This window comes from Anabrus simplex, chromosome 1 (genome assembly GCF_040414725.1).
Source record: "Anabrus simplex isolate iqAnaSimp1 chromosome 1, ASM4041472v1, whole genome shotgun sequence".
Classification (NCBI taxonomy): Eukaryota; Metazoa; Arthropoda; class Insecta; order Orthoptera; family Tettigoniidae; genus Anabrus; species Anabrus simplex.
The window spans coordinates 458,157,394-458,180,324 of NC_090265.1; the positions used below are offsets into that span (position 1 = coordinate 458,157,394).

General features: G+C 36.6%; 1 protein-coding gene across 1 annotated transcript in view; it reads right to left on the bottom strand.

Annotated features, from left to right (window-relative positions):
- Positions 1-11,285: 11,285 nt before the first annotated feature.
- The window catches only part of LOC136856947 (collagen alpha-1(XVIII) chain), a 622,397-nt gene continuing 610,751 nt past the window's right edge, over positions 11,286-22,931 (bottom strand). The window contains exon 22 of the mRNA XM_067135237.2: positions 11,286-11,628. Within this exon, the coding sequence (XP_066991338.2) occupies positions 11,301-11,628 (328 nt within the window). The 3' untranslated portion in view covers positions 11,286-11,300. The remainder of the gene's footprint in view (positions 11,629-22,931) is intronic.

Below are 22,931 nucleotides of genomic sequence, written 5' to 3' on the forward strand. Positions count from 1 at the left end.
ACAAAATATGTAAGCTTCATAAAGAAGATTCTTTTTCTGTTTGATAAGAGATTTCAGAGCAGTCAGCACTTCTGCATTTTATATTCCTTATCAAGCACCTTCAATACCATTTTTCCAGCAATGTTGATCAGAGGAGCCTCTTTTCTGAAATTGTTTGTTACATCTTCAAACATCCTAACCCATCGTTCCTAACATTGTCCGACCGATGAAGGCTCAGAGTGTGGGTCAAAAATAGGAGGCTTGTTCGTGTCCATCAAGAGTAATGACAATCTTTACCTTGAGTTATTTCCGTGTGTCCAGATCACTGGTTCATAGCCAATGTAATGTAGTTAACAGTTTTGTGGAACACGTTAATTGTATAACACTTTAATAATGAACTACACAGGAATACACAATTCAGTTCAATGGTCTTCTTACAAATTCTTACACAAATCTCATTCAAATAGGTTGCATGCCTTTTAACCTATTCACATACCATTCAACTGAAATTATTTACGCCTTGGTGTACCATTTATTTTCATTACTTTACATGATATTATCACCGACACTGAAAAAGCATGCTTTACAGCAACATAATGAGAGGAAATATCCAAACTACTGTCAGATGTACTTTGTGAAGTCTTTATGAATATGGTACGTCATAAAACAGTCATATTCATGCATTGCCACCTTGCACCGGTGGCATTCAAATGAAGATTCCTTCCTCAGACCCCGTGTCACACAGACTTTGCACCTCTGTGATGGGATAACCTTCTTCGTTGTTGGGGGTATTTTGGTCGGAAAGTGTCCCCAGTGCCTCTCTTGAAATCTCATTGGTGTATCCCCAGGGCTTGGGTGCCTTATTTTAGATAGTCAGCTGTTCGGCCATATTGATCCGGAAGGTGGTAAAGCCTACTCGCTTCTTTTCAGGGTTGAGGAGGGGATGAATGATGTTGGAATTCAGAAGTGTCATGTCTAGCATGTAGAAGTATATTTTTTGTATCCTTTTACATACTTCCTCATCAAGGGGAATGATATGAGTCTCTGGTCATGGGAACCAACACCACCCTTTCCACAGTTGAAGTCAGCAACAAGATTGGGTCTGAATGTCTTTTCTCCATCATACATTACCACTTCAAGGTAATCTGGCCTTCGTTTCATCCACAGACACAGGAAACCAGTGTTCCTTTCCAAATGATATTATCCTGTTTATATCCTCGGCAGCCGATACAAGACATTTACTTGCATAAGGATTTACCTCATTGGTTAGATGTTCCCGAAAAGTCTTCTGTTAGAAATTCATTCACAACTTGTAGTTCGTTCGGGCATTGTCCTAGGTGCCTTTGGAAAACATTATTTCACCACTTGTGATGCATGAATGATACTCTGGAGTATCACTTACATGCTCCCAGTTACATTCCCTATCGTGTAAAACATGATTAGAAGCTGCTGGTGCGGCATCAGTTGTACCGGTAGGCCTAAAATTCAGTGACATATTTGACGGCAAAACAGCACTTTGTTCACTCCTACCATCGCTAAAGTTTCTATCACACGAACTACTTTCCATATCCATTAAGTTCTTCATCGCTTATTACTGTATCAATGTCATTCTCTTCTAAAAATTCCCATATAATAGCTTCGTCACTCAACATGGAGGCAGCCATGATTTTGCTTACGATGAGGTTGCTAAGATACTGGTTATTCTTTCCGCGAAATAACTGCACAGACGTGTTTATCAAATACATCAATGGAATAAAACAGCAATTCCATCTGTCAAGAGGTTACCTTACTAATATCAAATCCTTTCACAAAGAAAACCGGCTTGGAGCGGGTCTGGAAATAAACACTACGCGCGGACGGAGAGAACCGTCTTTGTACTGGAGTACAGTTGAGAGCCAGGGCGGAGAGATCTGTCAAAGTACGTCAAGTGGTTAACATGTGACGTCATCACAGGGTGTGCATTACATTTGTATAAATACGGTAGATGGATGGAACTTGCTAATTGAACAAAAATACAATCATAATTTACAGACAATAGTTTTTAATTTATTTTTAAAAGAATAACATAGAAACTTTTGGCATTAACTTCCTTTCTTAAGTCAAATATTGAACACATTATTTGCAAGTAAGTTTTACATAAATTAAGAGAAAAATGAAAGTACATTTACACTATACAAACATTACATAGGCTCAGCACACAAATGTACATAGTTTGTTGCATACAATGATGGTCATAACATTTTGAGAATATAAATAATATACATTTATTTAAAAACAGTACACATTTGTAGATAAAATCCGTTTTCATTTTTCTTACAGTGAAAATTGTATATCACAAATAAATACATCAAACATACAAGCTGTTTATATAACTAGTCTTCTTCAGAACAGTTTCTATAACTCAAAAAGATCCTATGCTCTTGTCTTTGGGTTTTCTTGACTACTAGCACATACTAACTACTAGAAACCTGATTAATCTAATCACAGTGCTTCTCATTAACAATGTGATTAATTTACAAATCACTTTAATAATAATAATAATAATAATAATAATAATAATAATAATAATAAGCTTCAGGATCCATCCAAATTCCGACCAATAAGCCTGCTAAATGTGGCGGGAAAAGTACTAGAGAAACTTCTAATAAATAGAATTAATCACTACCTTCATACCAGTAAACTACTGAGCGAAAATCAATATGGCTTCACTGCTCAAAAGTGTACTACCGATGCAGCTATGGCACTTAAGGAATTTATAACTGAAGCGTTCAAAAATGGTCAAATAACCATCATTGTTAGTCTTGATGTAAAAGGAGCTTTTGATTCTGCGTGGTGGCCATGTGTCCTAAAGGCCCTAAAAGATTTTAAATGCCCGAGAAATTTGTACTACCTTACTAAGAGCTACTTTAAGGATAGAACAGCATTCATGAATTCCAATAGTATCCAAGTCGAAACAGTAGTTAATAAAGGATGTCCTCAAGGTTCATGCTGTGGACCGGGGTACTGGAATGTACAGTATAATGCACTGCTTAGTTTGGAATACGGGAAAAACACCAAAGCTATAGCATTTGCTGATGACCTTATAATTGCAGTCAGGGCTGAAACTGAAATTGAAGCAGAAAATATTGTGAATATGGAATTACGGAAAGTTACTAAGTGGTCAGCAGACAACAAAACCCGTTTCAATGATAGTAAGTCAAAAGTTATGTTAATTTCAAGAAGAAGAAAAGCAAAGAAGACAATTGACATCTTTATGAATTGGAAACGTCTTGAACAAGTAGACAAGATGGAATATCTAGGAATAACTATAGACTCTCGCTTCAAGTTCAATGACCATATCAATAAAGTCAGTGAAAAATGTATTAAATTAATAAACGCATTATCAAAATCGGCAAGAATAAGATGGGGTCTAAAACACCAGGCTTTGGAAATAATATATAAAGGAGCAATATTACCAATGCTGATATATGCTGCACCGATCTGGATAGAATCGCTGGAAAAGAAATGCAATCTGATTAAATACGTGAGAGTGCAAAGACTTATTCTATCGAGAATAGCAAGATCGTACCGTACTGTATCTCATGAGGCACTGTGCATCATCACAGGAATTACTCCAATAGATATCAAGGCTAGAGAGGTTGTTACTCTATACAATATCAAATCAGGCAAAACAACTATGAATTATGTCATTGATCACCCAGAAAAACCTATGAGATGGCTCCACCCAGCCAAGTTTCCTGGTACCGAAGATCCAAGAATAGCATTAAATGAATATATCCCATGGAAAATTTACACAGATGGAAGCAAAAGTGAAGGAGTGGGAGCTGGCATAGCTATATACAGATCTCATGAATTAATAGATCAATTGAAATTTAAATTGCAAGACAACTGTTCGAATAATCAGGCGGAGCAATTAGCCATATTAAAATCTCTGGAATTCTTAGTAACTACTAGGACAGAGGATGATGAAGATAAGAAAGCAATTATTTACACAGATAGTAAGATAGCAATTGACTCCATTGCGGACTTCAGAAATCATAACCAACTGATTGAGAATATAAGAAAGACTACAGCTATTCTAAAAGGAAATAATTGGAGAATAAAATTTGAATGGGTTAAGGCACATATAGGAGTTGAAGGCAATGAACTGGCTGATAAAATTGCAAAGGAGGCTGCAAAATTAAGTGAAATCTGTTTCGATAGAATACCCATCTCTACATTAAAGAAAAATCTAAGAGAAGAATCAATTCATGAATGGCAGCAAAAATGGGAACAAACTTCAAAAGGCACACTTACAAAGGAATTCTTTCCAACAGTTGCAGGCAGATTAAAATCCAAAATCAACTTAACACCAAATATGACTACAATACTGACTGGACATGGAAATATTGCTTCGTACTTATGCAGACTTAAAATTATACGTAACTCCGAGTGTTCCTGTAACAGCAGCCCTCAGACAATAGATCATATAATTTTCGAGTGCAGTGAAGTGAAAAATATTAGGCAATTCTTGATAAATAGTGTTAATAGAGGTGATAATTGGCCAGTGCAGAAATCTGTGCTATTAAAAAAGTATTTCAAGGAATTTTCCAAATTTGTTAATGCTCTGGACTTTCAAGCTCTCAGGAAAAAGGAAGACTGATATTGATTGATATTGGTAAGATTAACAGTCATCTAGAAATTTAATTATTCAAATGTAATTTATTTTTGTGCATTTGTAAGGAAATGTATTGTAAGTGCATGTAGTACTACTCATGTAGTGGAGCATGCAGAGAGTATGTACAGTAAATGGAAAAAAAAAAAAAAAAAAAAAAAAAATAATAATAATAATAATTTACGCACAAAATTATTTTCAGTACTTGTAGCACAATTGTAATGTGCTACATTTATATTTTTTAATATTGTGCAATGAATATTATTCCAGTACATTATAGGATTAATCATTCATTCTCATATTCCAACATTCTGAGTAGTTTAATGAATATTTGTATGTACTCATATAATTCCCAAAGAATTTTACATAATTTATGAGAATAATACAGCATTGTATATGTAACTACCTGGCCGGAATATTGAATAAGGAGCTTTAAATACCACCACACAAAATTGGCACATTTGAAAAATGAAAAATTAAACCTTACACACAGTTCATATAACATCAGGAAGAGAAAGTAGAAAAATAAGTCCAAGAATAACATATTTGTTTGAGATCAAATTCTCAATCATTTTTAATCCTTCAATGACAAGAAATGAATATCAGCAATTCATCAAATTATGTTGTAATGGCAGACATATTTCCTGCACTTTATTTTATCATTTACAGAAACTTTTTGGGAGATTAACAATTAATTGACTTAGTGTTAGAAGACTATGTCAAAAAACAGCCCAAGAACAATTTTGACAGGTGGAATGATACTAATGTCGTACTGTAAATTAATCAACATGTATTATAATATCATTTTGTAGATATTATTTTTAAGAAGACCAAAAGTATTGGTACCAGTACAGCATATATTCATAATTTTGAAATCAGCTTCTATATCAGTTGTCATTCTAATATTACCAGTCAATAAAAACAAATAAAGTTCAAATAATTTATAAACAATTAATTTCAATACATTCTTCTGACACTAAGACTTTGAAGTTATATCCCTGGAATCCTGTTTCAATATTGTAGGGAGTATAAATATTTTATGAATGTTTGTAGGATTCTGCAACATTATTTGTCAGTCAGTAACTAGCTTAAAATAGTTTCACACAACAAAATGATGATGATGATGATGATGATGATGATGATGATGATGATGATGATGATGATGATGATAAGGAGGATATTGATGGAAAATGGTGAATAAATTTCTGACGTTACACAAAATATTTTGCAGAAAAATCTTCTGATGTCACTGTGTGAGAAGAAACATATATCACTGGAATTCTTTCACTGTTAAATTTCTGGAATTCTTTCCACTGATTTATATTTAAAAATTCCTAAGTCACCATTTATAAATAAGAAATATTTGTATATGGGACATAAAGAGACAATGTATCAGATCATGGTGTTCTTTCTTTGAATAGAGATGGAGAGCAAATTTACCATGTAACCATGCATGGATAGAGTACACATAAAAGGTAGACATGGATCGAATATTTTTGGCTGCAGCCTCCATCAGTGGAGGATAGAATAAGAATGGACCCATGTCTTCCTTTTGTATGTACTCCATCAATGAACGCTTATACAGTACCTAAGTTGCTGCTCTCCACCTGTTTCCTAGATGTATATATATTTCACTCCTCATAGCTTTCTTACTTGAGCATTTCTTTACACATACTGTACAGAGCTGCACTGTCACTTCTTTCCAAAGAATCCTTATTGCATAGATGGAAAACTATAACAAGCTTTAGTAAAGAAAAGTCCTTGACAATTTCTTTAACTGAAAACTGAAACTGTGTGTGGATTTGTAGATTTCCCTAATACAGAAAGAAGTATAGAACCCCCTTCATGCTCTTTTCTATTCCATTTATCTCAATTTAAAGTAATTTACAAGTTTTTATTACTCTTTTGAGGATTTAAATTATATTTCAGTTCTTTAAACTGACACACATGCAAATTTCATCCTCCCCTCTAAGCACAGTTCAAACCATGCTGAATAACTAATGCTCCTAATGCCTCATGTTATGTTGCAACCAAGTGATGTTACATTACAAATATCAGACATTTGTAATTTGGCATGGCCTTCATGATCCTTGATTTGGTTTCCAACAACAACAGGGGGAGCACATTTAGAAGCTTTATTTAATGTTCCATTTTTGCTAATTGTTTAACATTACAGTAACACATTGAAAGTTTTTGGCGATGCAAGGATGGAAAAGGGCTAGGATTGAGAACGTAGTGGCCATGGCCTTAAGTAAGGTAAAAATGAGGAACTATGGAAAACCATCTTTAGGGCTGCCAACGGTAGGATTCAAACCCACCATATCCCGAATGAAAGTTCACAGCTATGCGACCTAAGCACACAGCCAACACACTCAATAGCTTTATTTAAATCAGCCATTATTGATTCAAGATGCTTTTAAATGAAGTATGCTGTGTAGTTAACAGATGGTGTAATTTGAAAGAAAAAACTCTCTATTTCTCTGGGTTGGAAAATTGAATAAATAAGGTCGCAACTCAATATCTTTAATAGTTAAGGAGTTACAGGTTTCTCCACATTTACAGTAGGTTTTGAAAAACAAAACCTCTATCAGACCATTTTTTTAATCAACTCATCCAGAGCTCTTGAATGACATAAAAATGGGTTAAAATCAGCTCAATAGAACTCTAGAAATAACTGTTGATGTATGAAATCTTATCCTTTTACATCCTATGTGGTAATATACCTGGAAAACACCATGGAAGGCCAGGAAATATGGTCTTGCAGACATTCTTCACTAGCACACGCCTTATGAGTTACGAAGATCCTAAAAGGACAGTCCAAGATAGCCTCACGTGGAAGGAAGACATTGTAAAGAGAAATCAGTCAGATGACTGAACATACATCATGATGATGACGATGGTTATGAATAAAGCCTAAGCCTTTTACATAAAATATTGGTGATTACTGCATTAACTCATTACATTATCAATCCCTCAGATATTCGATTTGAACTGGCAGTCCTAGTGAAATGCATGTTAACCATTTTAACACATTCTGGAATGTTCACTACTCTGTTCATCAGAGGGGTTACAAATGTGCTGATTCATTTAACTGTTTTTCTGTTGTTATTATTATGCACATATATAACATGATATTTGTCTTTCAACTATATCCTTATGTGGTGTAAATAATTAATACAGACTCATCAACCATTACATATCACATAGCTGTGCCAAGAGATTCTATTACTGATCATGACATATTGTGATTGGTAAACAATGATGATTCCAGTGGCTCACCAAATGAAGATGAATCTTACAAGCTATAACTAGTGCTGGGTCATGTATTGATGGTGATGACTGCAGTATATTTGATAGCGACTTCACATTCCCTTCCCTCTTTTTTTATATGCACAGAATATAAATATTGTGCCATTTATTTAAAGACATTCAAGCACACAGATGTTCAAACTTTATTCAATATGAGAGAAACTAGAACCAATTCTGTGAATATAAAAATCAATCTTTGAAAGATTAAATGTAATTTATACAGGAATTTTTTTAAAAATTTTGTTTCTGTAACTCTTAACCAATGATTCATTTTTAACATTTTTCTTGAAGCCGTTCCTTAATATTTTGGAAAGAATGACAGTTTTTGACAGAAGTAATTAAATTTTCAACAATGGTATTACTATCTTTCTCCTGTTTACAGAATCAAATACTTCCTAGGCAAAGTGAATGTCACTGTGTATACAGTGAGTTTCTCTCATTGGTTGTCCGCAGGCGCGCCCAGCTTATCCGCCGCCCATTGACTCATCACTTCCCGTTGTACAGTGCAGTGACAGAATGGGAATGCCCACTCTTCACAGTTTAGGTTTATGCTTAGAACATGTATTAAGTGGTGATCTGTCACTCCAACTGTTCTCAAGTGGTGAAGTGTTACTTCGGGGTATAATTCACATAATGCCACCACATGTGTACACGGTAGAGGAAAAGGAATTTATGTATGATAATTATGTGAAAACAGAGTCTTGCAGGGAAGTCGTTAGGCAATTTGTAACACAATTTCTAGGTGTACGCCCTCCACATAGATACACTGTGGGGGAAATTCGTAAACAAATTGAGAGGAACTGGTTCTTTACTCAATAAGAAGCGAAGTGTTAAAATAACATGTACTTAATGAGGAAAAAGTAAATGAAATCACAGGACGATTAGAACATACACCTACAAAATCCCAAAGATGACTTGGACAAGAAGCGAGTGTTTCGAAGAGCTCAGCATGGCAGAGTATGAAAATGATAAAACTGAAACCCTCACACATTGGACATTGGATGAACTGAAAGAATACATCCGGGGAGAAATAGCCACAATTACGGAAGAGTAACTTATATGTGTGAATTGGAGTTTCCTAAGATGATTTCAGAAATGTGTGAATGCAGGAAGAGAACATTTTCAATATCTTCTGTCATAAGATACGAGCTTATTTTCTTAAATTTTAATTCATAATTTTCTTAATTCTTATTTTCTCAATTTTAATTGTTATCTCATGTCATGCACAGATAAAGTGAGTGAAGTTGCTGTGCCACAAATTGGGCAGTGATGAGTCAATGGGAAGCAGATAAGCTGGGCGCGCCTGCCGGCCAACCGATTAGAGAAACTCACTGTATCTTCTGTAAGTAATGAAAATTTTCAGTACAATTTTTAACTGTAAAAATTCTAAAGATTTTTCACAGCTCTTACAGTATATCAAGAACTCAACCAACCACTTGTTTCATCTATTTGCATCCTGCTCCACAATGCTGTAAACCAAGAGCATAAGACAGGTCAGTAAGCTGGTGTTTTAGACAAGCACACAGAAGTGTTCCACAGGTGGAGTTGCCAATGTATTCTGCAGAATACAGTCAGAGTTTGTCAGGAGATATGACAACCTCATCTTGACAACAATCAAACAAAGCAATGGTTTAACAGACCACTAGAATCTCAAAAAGCTCTCCTACAACAACAAAAAATACTACACAGCTTACCAAATATTATACTGATATGATGTGGGGCTTGAAGTGATTTTGTGCTCAGAATTTTAATGACATTTCAATACCTTATCTCCACTATATATTGTAAATATTAATTCCATATTTCTTCCAGTTATGGCAGTATATATCTGGCATCAAGTATAATTTCTATCATGGTTAAATATAGCATTTTGGAGTTGGAACCTTGATTCTAATACCCTGGAATTCGCTTACCATTCATTCCAATTTTTTAATACACAGTACTGTTAAGTAAACTTCACATAAAAAGTAACTTTATAAAATCAATGAACTCATTCAGGAACCTAGTCAGGTGTGGCTTCTAATTAGGTTGAAAGGTTCACTGAACCTCCTGCCATTAAAAAGGCCACTTTTTTTCCTAAGGGTAATATCATAGGCTAAAGGTTACAGTTAGTTATTCAGCTTCCATAGCTTAGAGCATAAGGGAGCTATAGCCAGCCCAGCTGGGTGGCTTATTCTGCTAAATGAACCAGCAAAAGCTTCTAATAGCCAATAGGGAAAATATGTTTAAAATAACTGCTGAAATTGCCACAGCAAATTGTGACTAATATACTTCCCATCTCTCTTAAAATACCATCCTTCCTTCTCACACTCACATCATCCTCTTCTTTATAAACCTGCCTAGAACTAGTGGACAAAAGCAAGGTTCCTTTCCATTTTGTCAACACATAAAGGAGAGGAGGATCGGCCAACAGATTTCTAAGAAAATTGTTCTCACTAGTAGTTGCTTTCCTTTGTGCAGATTTTTGCTACTTGTGAAAACCTGTGTTCTTGCAAGTGTGTTTTTTGTATTTCTAACAGTAACAGCCTAAACATGTGTTTTATAATGGGGGAAAACTGTGTTAGTATACACCAGGAAACAAACTTTTCAAGTATTCCGTTAGAAAATAACTTGAAATTAACTGTAAAAGGTTAATTGTTTTGCAAACTTGTCGAGTATTCAAACCTCAAATTGATATTCATTAGGCCTACAAGGATTTAGTAGCAATACAACTGACTTCCCATTTTTGGCTTAGGAGTCAATATTTATTTTATCCTTATGATTTGATTTTATGTTTCCCTCAGAACAAGTTAATATATAAGGAAAAATAAATATTGTAAATTTTTAAAATTAAAGATCCCTATCAACCAATTTTGTAAGTTGTCACTGTACAAGTACTAATTTTGTCACACTATTCAAAGAAATAATCACATTCTATTGTCCCCACTGTCCAGAAAATAGACTCAAAAGAGTGATTAAAAATTGTAGTTCTTTATAAAGCTAACTGCAAAATACTGTATACCAGTATATAACTTGTAGATTTGAATGACCTGATGACATTATTTCTGTTTATTATGTGATGGTAGATGATGATGATGTGATGGTAGATGATGATGTGGTGGTGGCGGCGGTGGTGGTTCAATTTAACTTGCATTTTCATGCAAAAAAATTATTTGTGGTAATATTTAAAACTGGTTACCCTTGTCAAAATGCCATTGATTTGCAGATTAACAGGTCAATCTGTGGAGCAATTCTGTATGTTAAAGCCAACGGATTAAAAGTGAAAGTTTCCGTAGCCCAGTCATCATTTACAAAGACATTACAGAGAATAATATTAAGTACAGAAGAAACACAGAAAAAAATACAAGTACAATCCACATCATTGTCTATTGTTATAATTTACTTCTTCAGAGATGTTTTGAAGTAGTTCATGGTAATCATCCTCTTCCAGAGGTAAATCATCATCACTTAAATTGCTAGTATCCCTTCGCCGCCGTCGCCGTAGGGACACTTGACTTGTGGCCTCGACGCACAAAACCGCAAATCGATTATTGCAAGAATACCTCTCCTGATCCAGAAGTTTATTTTTGATCAATGAAGAGGCAAGGCCCACCTTATCTGTACTAGCAGAATGCCAAGCATCACAGTAGGTATCCATTGCTCGCTCACCCAGTAAATGAGAACCATGCCAGACAATCTTCTGAGGCCTATAACAAGAGAATTTAAAATGTAAAGAGAGAGGTCACAACAGTGGTTAATGATCATTAGAAACAGTAGGACATTTCAAAGGGCATAAGGATTTTGTTTTAAAAGGGAATTAAGCTATTCTTGGGTTTATCTAATGATGGATAAAACATACTTCTTGTATTCATGATGTAAGGGCTATTCCTTTGGTGGGACTCTAAGAAATTATACCAAACCTTCTCTTTCTTGGAGAACTCAGCTTCAGAGAAACAATATTCCCATATGCCAATTAGGGTAGCAATTTTTTTTCCCCGTGGCACCACAGCCCTTGAAGGGCCTTGGCCTACCAAGCAACCGCTGCTAAGCCCAAAGGCCTGCAGATTATGAGGTGTTGTGAGGTCAGCACGACGAATCCTCTCGGCCATCATTCTTGGCTTTCTAGAAATTAAGGTAGCAATATTAAATTATTAGTCAAGTAAGCTAACAGAACCAAACTGAAAGGATTTCCTAAATCTGTACTTGCTCAGCTGATATTGCAAGCCAATGATAACATCTTCAGTCATTAATGGGGCTCTCTTGTAAGTGGAAATAGCATATCTTCTTATGTATCCAGATATATTTGAGCATTTCACTTATATTTGACATACTGAAGTTATCTTTCATCCCCATTGTTTGTTAAACTGCGATAAAAAATGTTTTACACGACATGTGGACAGTGACAACATTAAAGAAGACCCAAAGGTTGTGATTGTTTACATTGGCACAAACATTAAACATGTGTGTACATGTGTGTACAGAACCCTTCTTCCGTTTCTCTAAGGGGTCGGGTATGAAGTGAGATGAATCTTAATAGTGAGTTTTTACAACTGGATATCCTTCCTGATGTCATCCTCATCAGAGAAATTAATGAGATGGAATGAATGTAATTTACCAATGTTTAGTGACATAATGGATGAGGCCAATATATTTATAATGTCAAAAATATAAAATGTTTCCAGCAACAAAACTTTGTCTCACTGGTCCTTAGTACAGGCATGATGTTGACTGTCATTTCTTGGGAGCAATGAACTCTGTGCTTGACTGGTTATGCTATAACAGAAATGTCCTATTTGGTGATGGCAATGGATGGCTAAGACTAAGTTATTTTGGTACAGATTGGCTACACCTTACAAAATGAACTTAAAATTTTTGAAAACTTTTCAATACGACATCTAGTAGAATGCTTTTGGGAAACTAATTAAGAAAATAGGAGGTATTTAACACTGATTGCAAATTGTAATGGCTGTAACTTAAGTAATACAGAAATTGATTTAGAAAGTACAACCCACATCACCAATGAAATAGAGTCTGTGACTTTTGAATCAATTCACAGTGGTAAAGTACATAATCAGAGGAAAGTGCCTTACCAAAGAAATCAGTTAACAGATTAGTTGAAAATTGAATTGGGAAAAGTGTGTGGAGGAATGAGAACCAGAATAGTGTTAACCAGGAATTCGGTTATGACAAATGTTAAGAAAAGTATTGGGTCGATGCATAAGTTCGTGCGGTTGTTATGGAATATTTTTATTTTATTTACTGTAACTGTCATGCACTGTAACTCACAATCACAATCACTCAGTGATGTATTCACCTCCACTCTCTATGACCTGCCAACGTTCAGGTAGCAGTTGAATGCCTCGCCTGTAGAACTGTTTTGGTTTTGACTGGAAGAAATCTGTTAGCCATTGGTCAAGAGAAGCTTCATCGGGAAACACTTGCTGCTGAATGTGGTTAGAAAGAGAGCCAAAAATGATGGAAATCTGAGGAGCAAGGTCAGGGTGATATGGAGGATGAGGAAGAGGTTCCCAGCCAAGTTCAGCAATCACACCTTTGGTCAACTGCGCTGTATGCAGACAAGCATTATTATGGAGTAATAAGACTGGTTGATGTCCTTTTTTCTTGTTGTCAATAGCAACGGCAAGTCATCTTAGCTGGTCACTATACACAGGTAATCATTATGTTTCTTGGAAGAAGTTCATGGTGAAGAATGCCATCTTTGTTCCACCAAACACACAACAGGTTTTTCTGTGGATGGACCCTCTCCTTGGTACGGGGAGTTGCTTTTTTTTTTTTTTATGGCCTGAGTCACTCTTTCCTCTTCTTTATGTTGACATACAGGCATCATTTCTTGTCACCAGTGACAATGTTTGAAAGGAATGCTTTGTGCCTATCACAAGCCAACCGGTGCCAGGCAAGCAATGACGAACAGATGTTTACTCGTTGATTTTTGTTACTGTCACTTAGCACATGTGGTACCCATATACCCAATTTCTGTAACGTACCCGTTGAATACAAATGGCCTACAATAGTTGACTGATCACATTCAAAAACTTGCGCCATTTCCCACGTTGTTTGACGAGGATTCTCATGAGGCAACTCATTCAAGCAATTTTTGTCAAAATCTGTGGTCCTCAAGAATGTAGATCATCAGACAAGTCAAACCGTCCTGCTCGCAAGCGGGAAAACCATTTTTGCGGTGTTGTTTCAGCAATTGCTTCATTCCCGTACACTTCACAAATTGTTCTCGCCGCTCCTGCTGCACTGGATTCTCTGTTAAACTCAAAGAGTAAAATGTGTCGGAAATGATCACTTTTCTCAACTTGACATTCCATACCCGTTTGTCCAAAATATACAAAAATAATACGTTCACAATCAATAACACCTGTATTTCACAACACACAAACTCCAAACTCAGTTAAAACAATGGAATAACGATAAGCAATCCCTTCACGCCGCATTGTTGCCAACCCAAAAGAATACCGCACGAACTTATGCATCGACCCAATAGAAGGTAAGGAAGAGGTTAAGGAGAAGTGGTAGTTTTCCACATTGGTGCCAACAACATAAGGCAAGCAAGAATAGGTACCAACATAGTTGGGGATGTATGGGATCTGGTTAATATACTGTAGCACAGAAGAAGTTTCAGGGAGCAGACATTGTTAACAGTGTAATACTGTGTACGAAGGATACTGACTGGAAGATGATTGGAGAGTTAAATGAGACTATGGAGTGGGTATATGGGGAACTGGGAGTTTTGAACACCCTAATGGGTGGGTACAAGATAGGGATCTGCACTCAAATGGCCTTCACTTGACCTGCAGTGGTATGTACAAGTAAGGTTTGTTTAGAAGGGTTATAGGGAGGTACATACAGGCAGGTGGAATGCCCTACAAGTGGTGATGAGAGTACACAGCACTGGAAGTCACATAAGGATGACACAGAGTTGGTTAGTGGTAAATTGCTGAAGTACTGTAAGGAAAGAAATAGAATTAATTTAACAGATGTACGGTATATTTATGAGATATTATCATAGGAGTTAAATCATAGCTAAAGAGTGATATTATGGTTGTGAACATTTTCTCCTGGAACTGGAGTGCTTATCATAGGAACAGGTTAGATTCAAAACAAGGCAGACTATTCATTCTGGTTAAGGATGAGAAACATAAGTTTCTAGTTGTTAAGTTCATCTCTAAAGATAACAGGCAACTTGATGTTTTTGGGGTGTACAAACCTAGAAAGGGTGATACTGACAAGAAATATTTGATAAGATAATCAATCAGCTATGTGGGAAACAACACTGAAAGGAACATGACTGTAGGGGTGATCTAAATTTACCAAATGTTAACTGGTAATGCTGATAAAAGAAAGCATGACCAACAAATGGTGAATAAGTTAATCTGGGAAGGACAGCTGAACCAAAAAGTAATGGAACCAACTAGAGGCAAGAAAATTCTAGCCATAGTGCTGATAAAACCAGATCACCTCCACAGAAAAACTGAAAAGATAGATGGCATAATAAGTGATCATGAAGCTGTTTTGCCATAGTTATAAATAAATGTAATGGGAAGGAAGTTTGCAAAATTAGGAATATTAGGTAGTACCATATCCCTTTCAGACCGTGTACGCACAATTGTGCGGGGTCGTATTTTATTTATATCTGAGCTTATTTAACATTTTCTTGGCACTAGACTGGACTGCAGTGCTTGTGCGGGACACGTAGCATGTACTTCAGCTGTTTTTATTTAGTACTTGTCCACCAGGGGGCAGGAAGAAGAGTTTAAAAATACAGTTCATTAGCAATATGGCGGGAAGCAGTAATGCCTAAAGTGAGTATTTATTTATTGCATTCATATTAATCTAGAAGCTTTACTGAATATCAGAATATAATCAATGAAGTGTGTAGATTGTGTAGCAATCGTAAATTGCGAACTTACAACATCGTACATAATACCATGAAGTTTTGAATGTTGATACGCACATATGTGCGGGCTAGGTTTCCTTACAGGCAATGCATGCAGGAATGCTGGGTGCTGTCGCAAAAAGGACTGTGAAAGAAAAACTCGTACTCTACATGAGAAATGTAATGTATAAGATTTTAATTGTTTAAAATCGTTCCACACTGTAAGATAGAACATTTGATCATGTACATGTGCATATTTGCATGTACTGAGTTGAATTTTTTTAATTTTTTATTTTTTGCAAGTAGTGAATGAAGTCCTGACACGCACAATTGTGTGGGTTCTGTTTTTCAGCCGATAGTTCTTATTTTGTAAAATAAACTCTAAAAACATGTATTTGAGAGCATTTTAGTAAGTTTTTGACGTTTTGACACCTTCATATTTCTTTCAGGTCTGACAACAAGCTGCTGCTGCCAAAAGGGCAGTAGTAGCAAAACTCCTCCTCAGTGTAGAAAATGTAACGTTTACTTGTGTTTGAGAGAGGATTTAATTGTTTTAAATTATTCCCCACCTGTAAAATAGAACATTTGATCATGTACATATGTATATTCACATGCATTGAGGTAATTTTTCTCTTTTGTAAGTAGTGAAGTAAGTCCTGACACCCACAATTGTGCAGGTGCTTTTTTTTTTCACATGTTAATTTTTATTTTGTAGAATAAACTAAAAATATATGTATTTAAGAGCATTTTAGTCAGTTTTTGACGTACAAACAAAAATTCACACCGCCAGTTTTCTTTCAGGTCTGAAAGGGATATGGTTCATAAGGAAGGCATGAGGGAGTTATCATCATGATCATCCATTTCACTCATCCAGCTCCTGCCAGGCTGGGACATTTCTGGCACCATTCCATCTTCTTCTGTCCAACCATAATTGTTCCTTCTTAACTGTGTTGCAATCAAGGTTTCTCCTAATTACGCTATTCTCAATCATTTTCAACCACCCCCTCTCTTTTCTTCTTGCCACTTCCTAAACCACTATACCATGGTACCATTCAATGGCCAAGCAGCCTATAAGTAGCATCAGCAAAAATTACACGAGCATTTTCCACAGGTTTTCTTTAAAAGATATATCTGAAAATGAAAATCCACAGCCTGTTTCCAGTCATTCAACTGGGTCAGGAATGGAATGAATGAAACCCCCATCTAGTGGTGAGGATAGGAATTGTGCTGGCTGCCAAAACCTGTCGCACTCCTCGGAGAAAATCCTGTCCCACCTCCGCTTTGTACAACACAAGTCTCACATGGAGTGACCGGGATTTGAACCACAGAACCAAAGGGTGAGAAACCGGCGTGCTGCAGCCTGAGCCACGGAGGCTCAAAGATATATCTCAATGAATAAAAAAAAAAAAGTTGACTTGTGTACTGCATTTTTGCTGTAACATGCCTTGATACAAGCCCTTAACTGGCAACCAGTGAATGGAAAATTTCTCTTGTTGTCTCTCAGGGGTGGTCCTATGCCTGGCTTGGAGATCCCCAGCACCTGGAGTTCATACTGGGGGCTCCTACAGTCTGAGAATTCTTCATGTGTTAAGTGTGTGTCACCCTGTACACACTAGTTACCGGTACAAGAAATAAACATGTACAGCAAAAGGAGTTCACAATAAATTTCAATACTGTTGTACAATTCAGAAGAAATAACTAGGGTAACCCTTCTTTCACTGATTGAGGGACATGAGAGTGAACAAAAATTACCAGGAGAAGCCTTTAATCTCTTTCTATGGCCAGTAGCTATCTTGAAGCCCAGGATAATGAACTTCCATATTTAAATGCATTTTAAAATTTTCTCCATGCCTCTCTTCTCAACCATATGGTACGGAGGAGGAGGAGGAGGAGGAGGAGGAGGAGGAGGAGATGTTTAAATGTCCTTTCAGAACCTACTTAACATGGAATGGGACCTACACAAATCAAATGGATCACATCAGGCTGTGACACTGATGAATGATCCACATGGTGAGAATGACATAACTCTGTCAGAAGTAGAACCAGCACTAAAGAGGATGAAAATAGGAAATCTCCAGGATTGGATGAAAAAAGTATAGAAATGATTCAAGCTGCAGGGAGTTTGGGTACATATATTGGTTAAGTAAGATACTTAAAGCAGGCTGGTGACAGGAGAAAATCCCAGAAGATAGGAAAAAGCAAACTGTAAGGTCCTTCAATCTCTCCCTACTCCACAACCATTCCTAATTCTATTTCTATTCAATCTGCGCCTCCTTCTTAATCTCTTCATTTTTCCTTTTATAATAAAATGTGTCCTTACCACTTTTAAAGGTACATACTTGTTTTCATACTCTTCAATAATTGCTTTAAACCCATCCCATAGACTGTTTACACTTTGATTTACCATTTTCCATTTATCATAATAGCATTTTAAAAATGTCTCCATGCCTCTCTCAACCATATACAGTAGTACGGAGGAGGAGATATTGTAGATAATGATATTGTCCTGCCACCAGAGGAGGAGGAGGAGGATATTATTATCCTTGGATGTACCTCATTTGAGATTTCTGTTAATCATATTGTAGACAATGATATATTCCTGCCACCAGAAGAGAAGGAGGATATAATTATCCTTGGATCAGTGGCGGTTCGTGCATGAAGGGCTTTCGGGCGCCGCCCCGCCGCCTTTACTAAAACACGTAACATAATTTCACTCCGTAGCTGATTATATAAAGAGTCTAACTTATGGTACTGTGTTATTCAGTTATTCAATGTTATCTTTATTGTTTTGGCTGTAAACGTTTCACTTTTTTTATTTTCAAAGACAAGGCAAAGGCTGTCTGACCGTGGCATCCGTTCAGCAAGCACGATGTTTTCTCTTTGGTCCAGCACAATGTTTTCTCTTTAGACATTAGGCGGTCGGGTGCTGGCAGGAGAGCCCCCAGTAAGCTCCTAGAGTTTAACAAGAGTGAGGGGTGCGGGAGGAGCCTTGGAAGACGATTTGGGCTTGTCAGGGGAAGGAAGAGTGCAGGCGGGGTGTATGCTTAGAGCATTTAATACTTGAAGGTTATATGGGCTGTCCGGCAGAGCCCGTAGCAATGTCGCCAACCACTTTACAATGTACCAAGGCCTTTTCCCACACGTCTTACGTTAACTGTTGTTAGAGGTTAATTCTAAAACTGCTTACAAAACAATGGATTCCATTAGACTGACTATTTAAACAATTCAGTTCCAAAAATAAGCTAAAATAAATATTTAAAATCTAATCATAAGGTGACGGCACTATTTGTACGTTGGTCACATTTCTTTGAGATTTGAGGAAACCGAAAGGAATTCTGGCGTGCATTGTTTATTTGTTCTCGTGAATGTCATTGTCGTTTGTGATCAGTGAAACAGGAGTAGCCATGATTGCAGTAGCTGTTAGCCGGCTAATGTGTGTGTGTTTAAATGCCATTGTAGTGTAGTGTTGCTGTGCAAGTGTCCAGTAGATAAAACTACGGTACCATAATAGTTTAAATAACATTGTAAATTCTACCTTCAGTAAGGGTCGTTTTAATATCTTCATTCGTGTGTTTAGTACTTACCTGCCCATTTGAAAACTAAATGTTACAGTCTTAATTTAGGAAGACAAGGAAGATGAATTCTGAAAATAGTATTTTAAGTAGTGACGGGAATTTAAGTTTTGAACATAGGATAGAATTGAAGAAATTAGGGTCTTCTCGGCCGAATTTAAATATTGCACAAGAACAAAAATGCATATAGGCCTACTAGGAAGTTCAGTCCGTCACTTTATAAGCAGGCTGACTGGCTGTGCGGATATGAGATAAAGAATGCGTTCTTCTGTTACTCTTGTTTAGCAATGAATGTCGTTGACGCTCCATGGACATCATTCGGGGTATCAGACATAAAACACCTAGGTGAAAAAGTGAAAAAGCATAAAATGAGCGAGAAACATATAAACGCTAGTATTGAATTTGCTATGCTTGGTAGAGTAGATATTCGATGCGAATTAGACAGCGCATACAGATTTAAAATTAAACAATCAAATGAACAGGTTTCGAAGAATCGATACATTCTTAGTAAATTAATTGATGCTGTTAAGTTATGTGGGAAGTTAGAACTAGCGCTCAGGGACCACGTCTGTCTGATAAACCAGGCATTTTTCGAGGTTTAGTCAATTTAATGTCAGAGCTAGACAGCACACTGAAAGAACATATCGAAAGAGCAAATAACAGAGTATTTGTTGGGTTATCTAATACCATACAGAACGAGCTTCTGAATTCAATCTATGCCGTGTGCCATCAAACGATTTCGGAAGAAATCTCTCAGACAAATTTTGTGGCAATTCAAGTTGATGAAACCACCGATTGTTCCACCTTATCTTAACTCGTTTTTGTTGTACGGTACGAGCTGGGTAGCAAAATAAATGAAAAATTCATAAGTTTTGTGTTGCCTGATAATCACTCAGCAGAAGTATTCTGCAGTATTCCAGGAGTTGGAAAAACTTAAGCTGGACCAAACTCCAGACAAAGTCATTGCGCAGACGTACGACGGCCATTCAGTAATGAGTGGAAGGCAGACTGGCGTTCAAGCAAGGGTCAAGGTCGTTTACAAAAACGCTCATTTTGTGCACTGCTACGCGCATCAATTAAATTTAATTGTTGAGCGATGCGCTACTCAGAATAAGCAGGTCAGGATCTTTTTTTAGTAATTTAGAAGGGTTTTCATAATTTTTTTCAAAATCTGCGAAACGAACTGCTGTTTTGGAAGAAGTGGTAAAAAGGCGCATCCCAAGAAATGCCACCAGAAGGTGGAACTTCAAGGCACGATGTGTAAGTACGGTTTTTATGTACAGGAATCTGATTTTTGCTACGTGATCGTTCTGCATCGGAAGAAGATACATACAGTGTTTAGCCAGTGTCATCGGATTATTATTATTATTATTATTATTATTATTATTATTATTATTATTATTATTATTATTATTATTATTATTATTATATTTCATCTACAATTATCGTGGTGCTGGACAGTGAAAACTGGGCCGTTGGAAGGGGGGGGGGGGGGGAGGAGATGACGGCACAGCCCTGCCAGAGTAAAATGTCACGAACCGCCACTGCCTTGGATGTACCTCATTTGAAGTTTCTCTTAATCATATTGTAGATAATTATATTATCCTGCCACCAGAGGAGGAGGAGGATATTATTATCTTTGAATGTACCTCATTTGAGATTTCTGTTAATCATATTGTAGATACTGATATTATCCTGCCACCAGAGCAATCTCCACCTGCAGAGGGCAAAGAAGATTGATTGATTGATTGATTGATTGATTGATTGATTGATTGATTGATTGATTGATTGATTGATTGATTGATTGATTGATTGATTGATTGATTGATTGATTGATTGATTGATTGATTGATTGATTGATTGATTGATTGATTGATTGATTGATTGATTGATTGATTGATTGATTGATTGATTGATTGATTGATTGATTGATTGATTGATTGATTGATTGATTGATTGATTGATTGATTGATTGATTGATTGATTGATTGATTGATTGATTGATTGATTGATTGATTGATTGATTGATTGATTGATTGATTGATTGATTGATTGATTGATTGATTGATTGATTGATTGATTGATTGATTGATTGATTGATTGATTGATTGATTGATTGATTGATTGATTGATTGATTGATTGATTGATTGATTGATTGATTGATTGATTGATTGATTGATTGATTGATTGATTGATTGATTGATTGATTGATTGATTGATTGATTGATTGATTGATTGATTGATTGATTGATTGATTGATTGATTGATTGATTGATTGATTGATTGATTGATTGATTGATTGATTGATTGATTGATTGATTGATTGATTGATTGATTGATTGATTGATTGATTGATTGATTCCATGTGGCCTCCAGAGGTGCGTGGTGCAGGTCATTCTACTTAAGCTCATGGGCAACATGTGTGTCTAGAAGTGTGATAATGATGATGATAAGGTAGGGAGAGGATGAAACCTCATGTCGGCACATAGCCTACTCCTCTTGAATAACACCAAGGGCTCTGTTCAAGGATTACTGTTTCCAACTCATGGACAAATCACCATCAAGAGTATCATACCCTCACTCCATATGAAAACTGTGGAGAGGTTTGGGATTGAACCCAGGCTTTTGGAATGCAACTGAGTGATCAGGAATTATATACTACCACCTCTCCAGGGTCGATGACCTTAGATTTTAGGCCCCTTTAAACAACAAGCATCATCATCATTTACCACCTCTCCTTCCCTGCCAGTCAACATTCTGATGGTGAAACATTTTTCCACCAATGGGACTTCAGCCAGCTAACCATGGTGTCAAACCATAAAGACTTCATGTTTTAATGGTCATGGCCACCAGGTAGGCAATGAAGATGATGATGATGATGATAACAGGGACTCATATTTCATGAGATGGTTAGGCCATGTTCACCGCATAGGTGACCAGGCTTCCCCTGCAAAATTCTTTATGGTGAACTTTGCTCTGGCAGTAGACCTCATGGAGCCCCTCTTAAGCATTCTAAGGACAGGCTGAAACACATCATGTAGACAACTGGTATAGATATACAGACATGGGAAGAATGTGCTGTGGACCGTTCACTGTGACAGAACACTACATCCACCGCTGTCAACTTGTTTGAAAGAGAACGCCCCCGGCATCAAGAGGCCAAGCGACAAGCAAGAAAACTCCGTCAATTACAACCCCACCCTCTTCCGTCTATTCAGTGTAATTTGTGCTTGATGATGCTTGTTGTTTAAAGGGGCCTAACATCGAAGGTCATCGGCCCCCAGTGTAATTTGTGTGGGCGTATGTTTTATGCCAGGATTGGTCTGTTTAGTCACATCCATAAACTGAGTTGAAGTGGTCAATGTGTGCAGGAAGAAGTTATATATACTCAGATCGAGTTACAGTCAACGAAAACGACGATGATGACAATTTCATGTTGTCAGCCTCAAACATAATTGCAACATGTTAATATGTTAGGGAAACTACTCAAGGAATTATAAGCTTCCCTAGGTTGATAATAGTTCTAAAATTGAA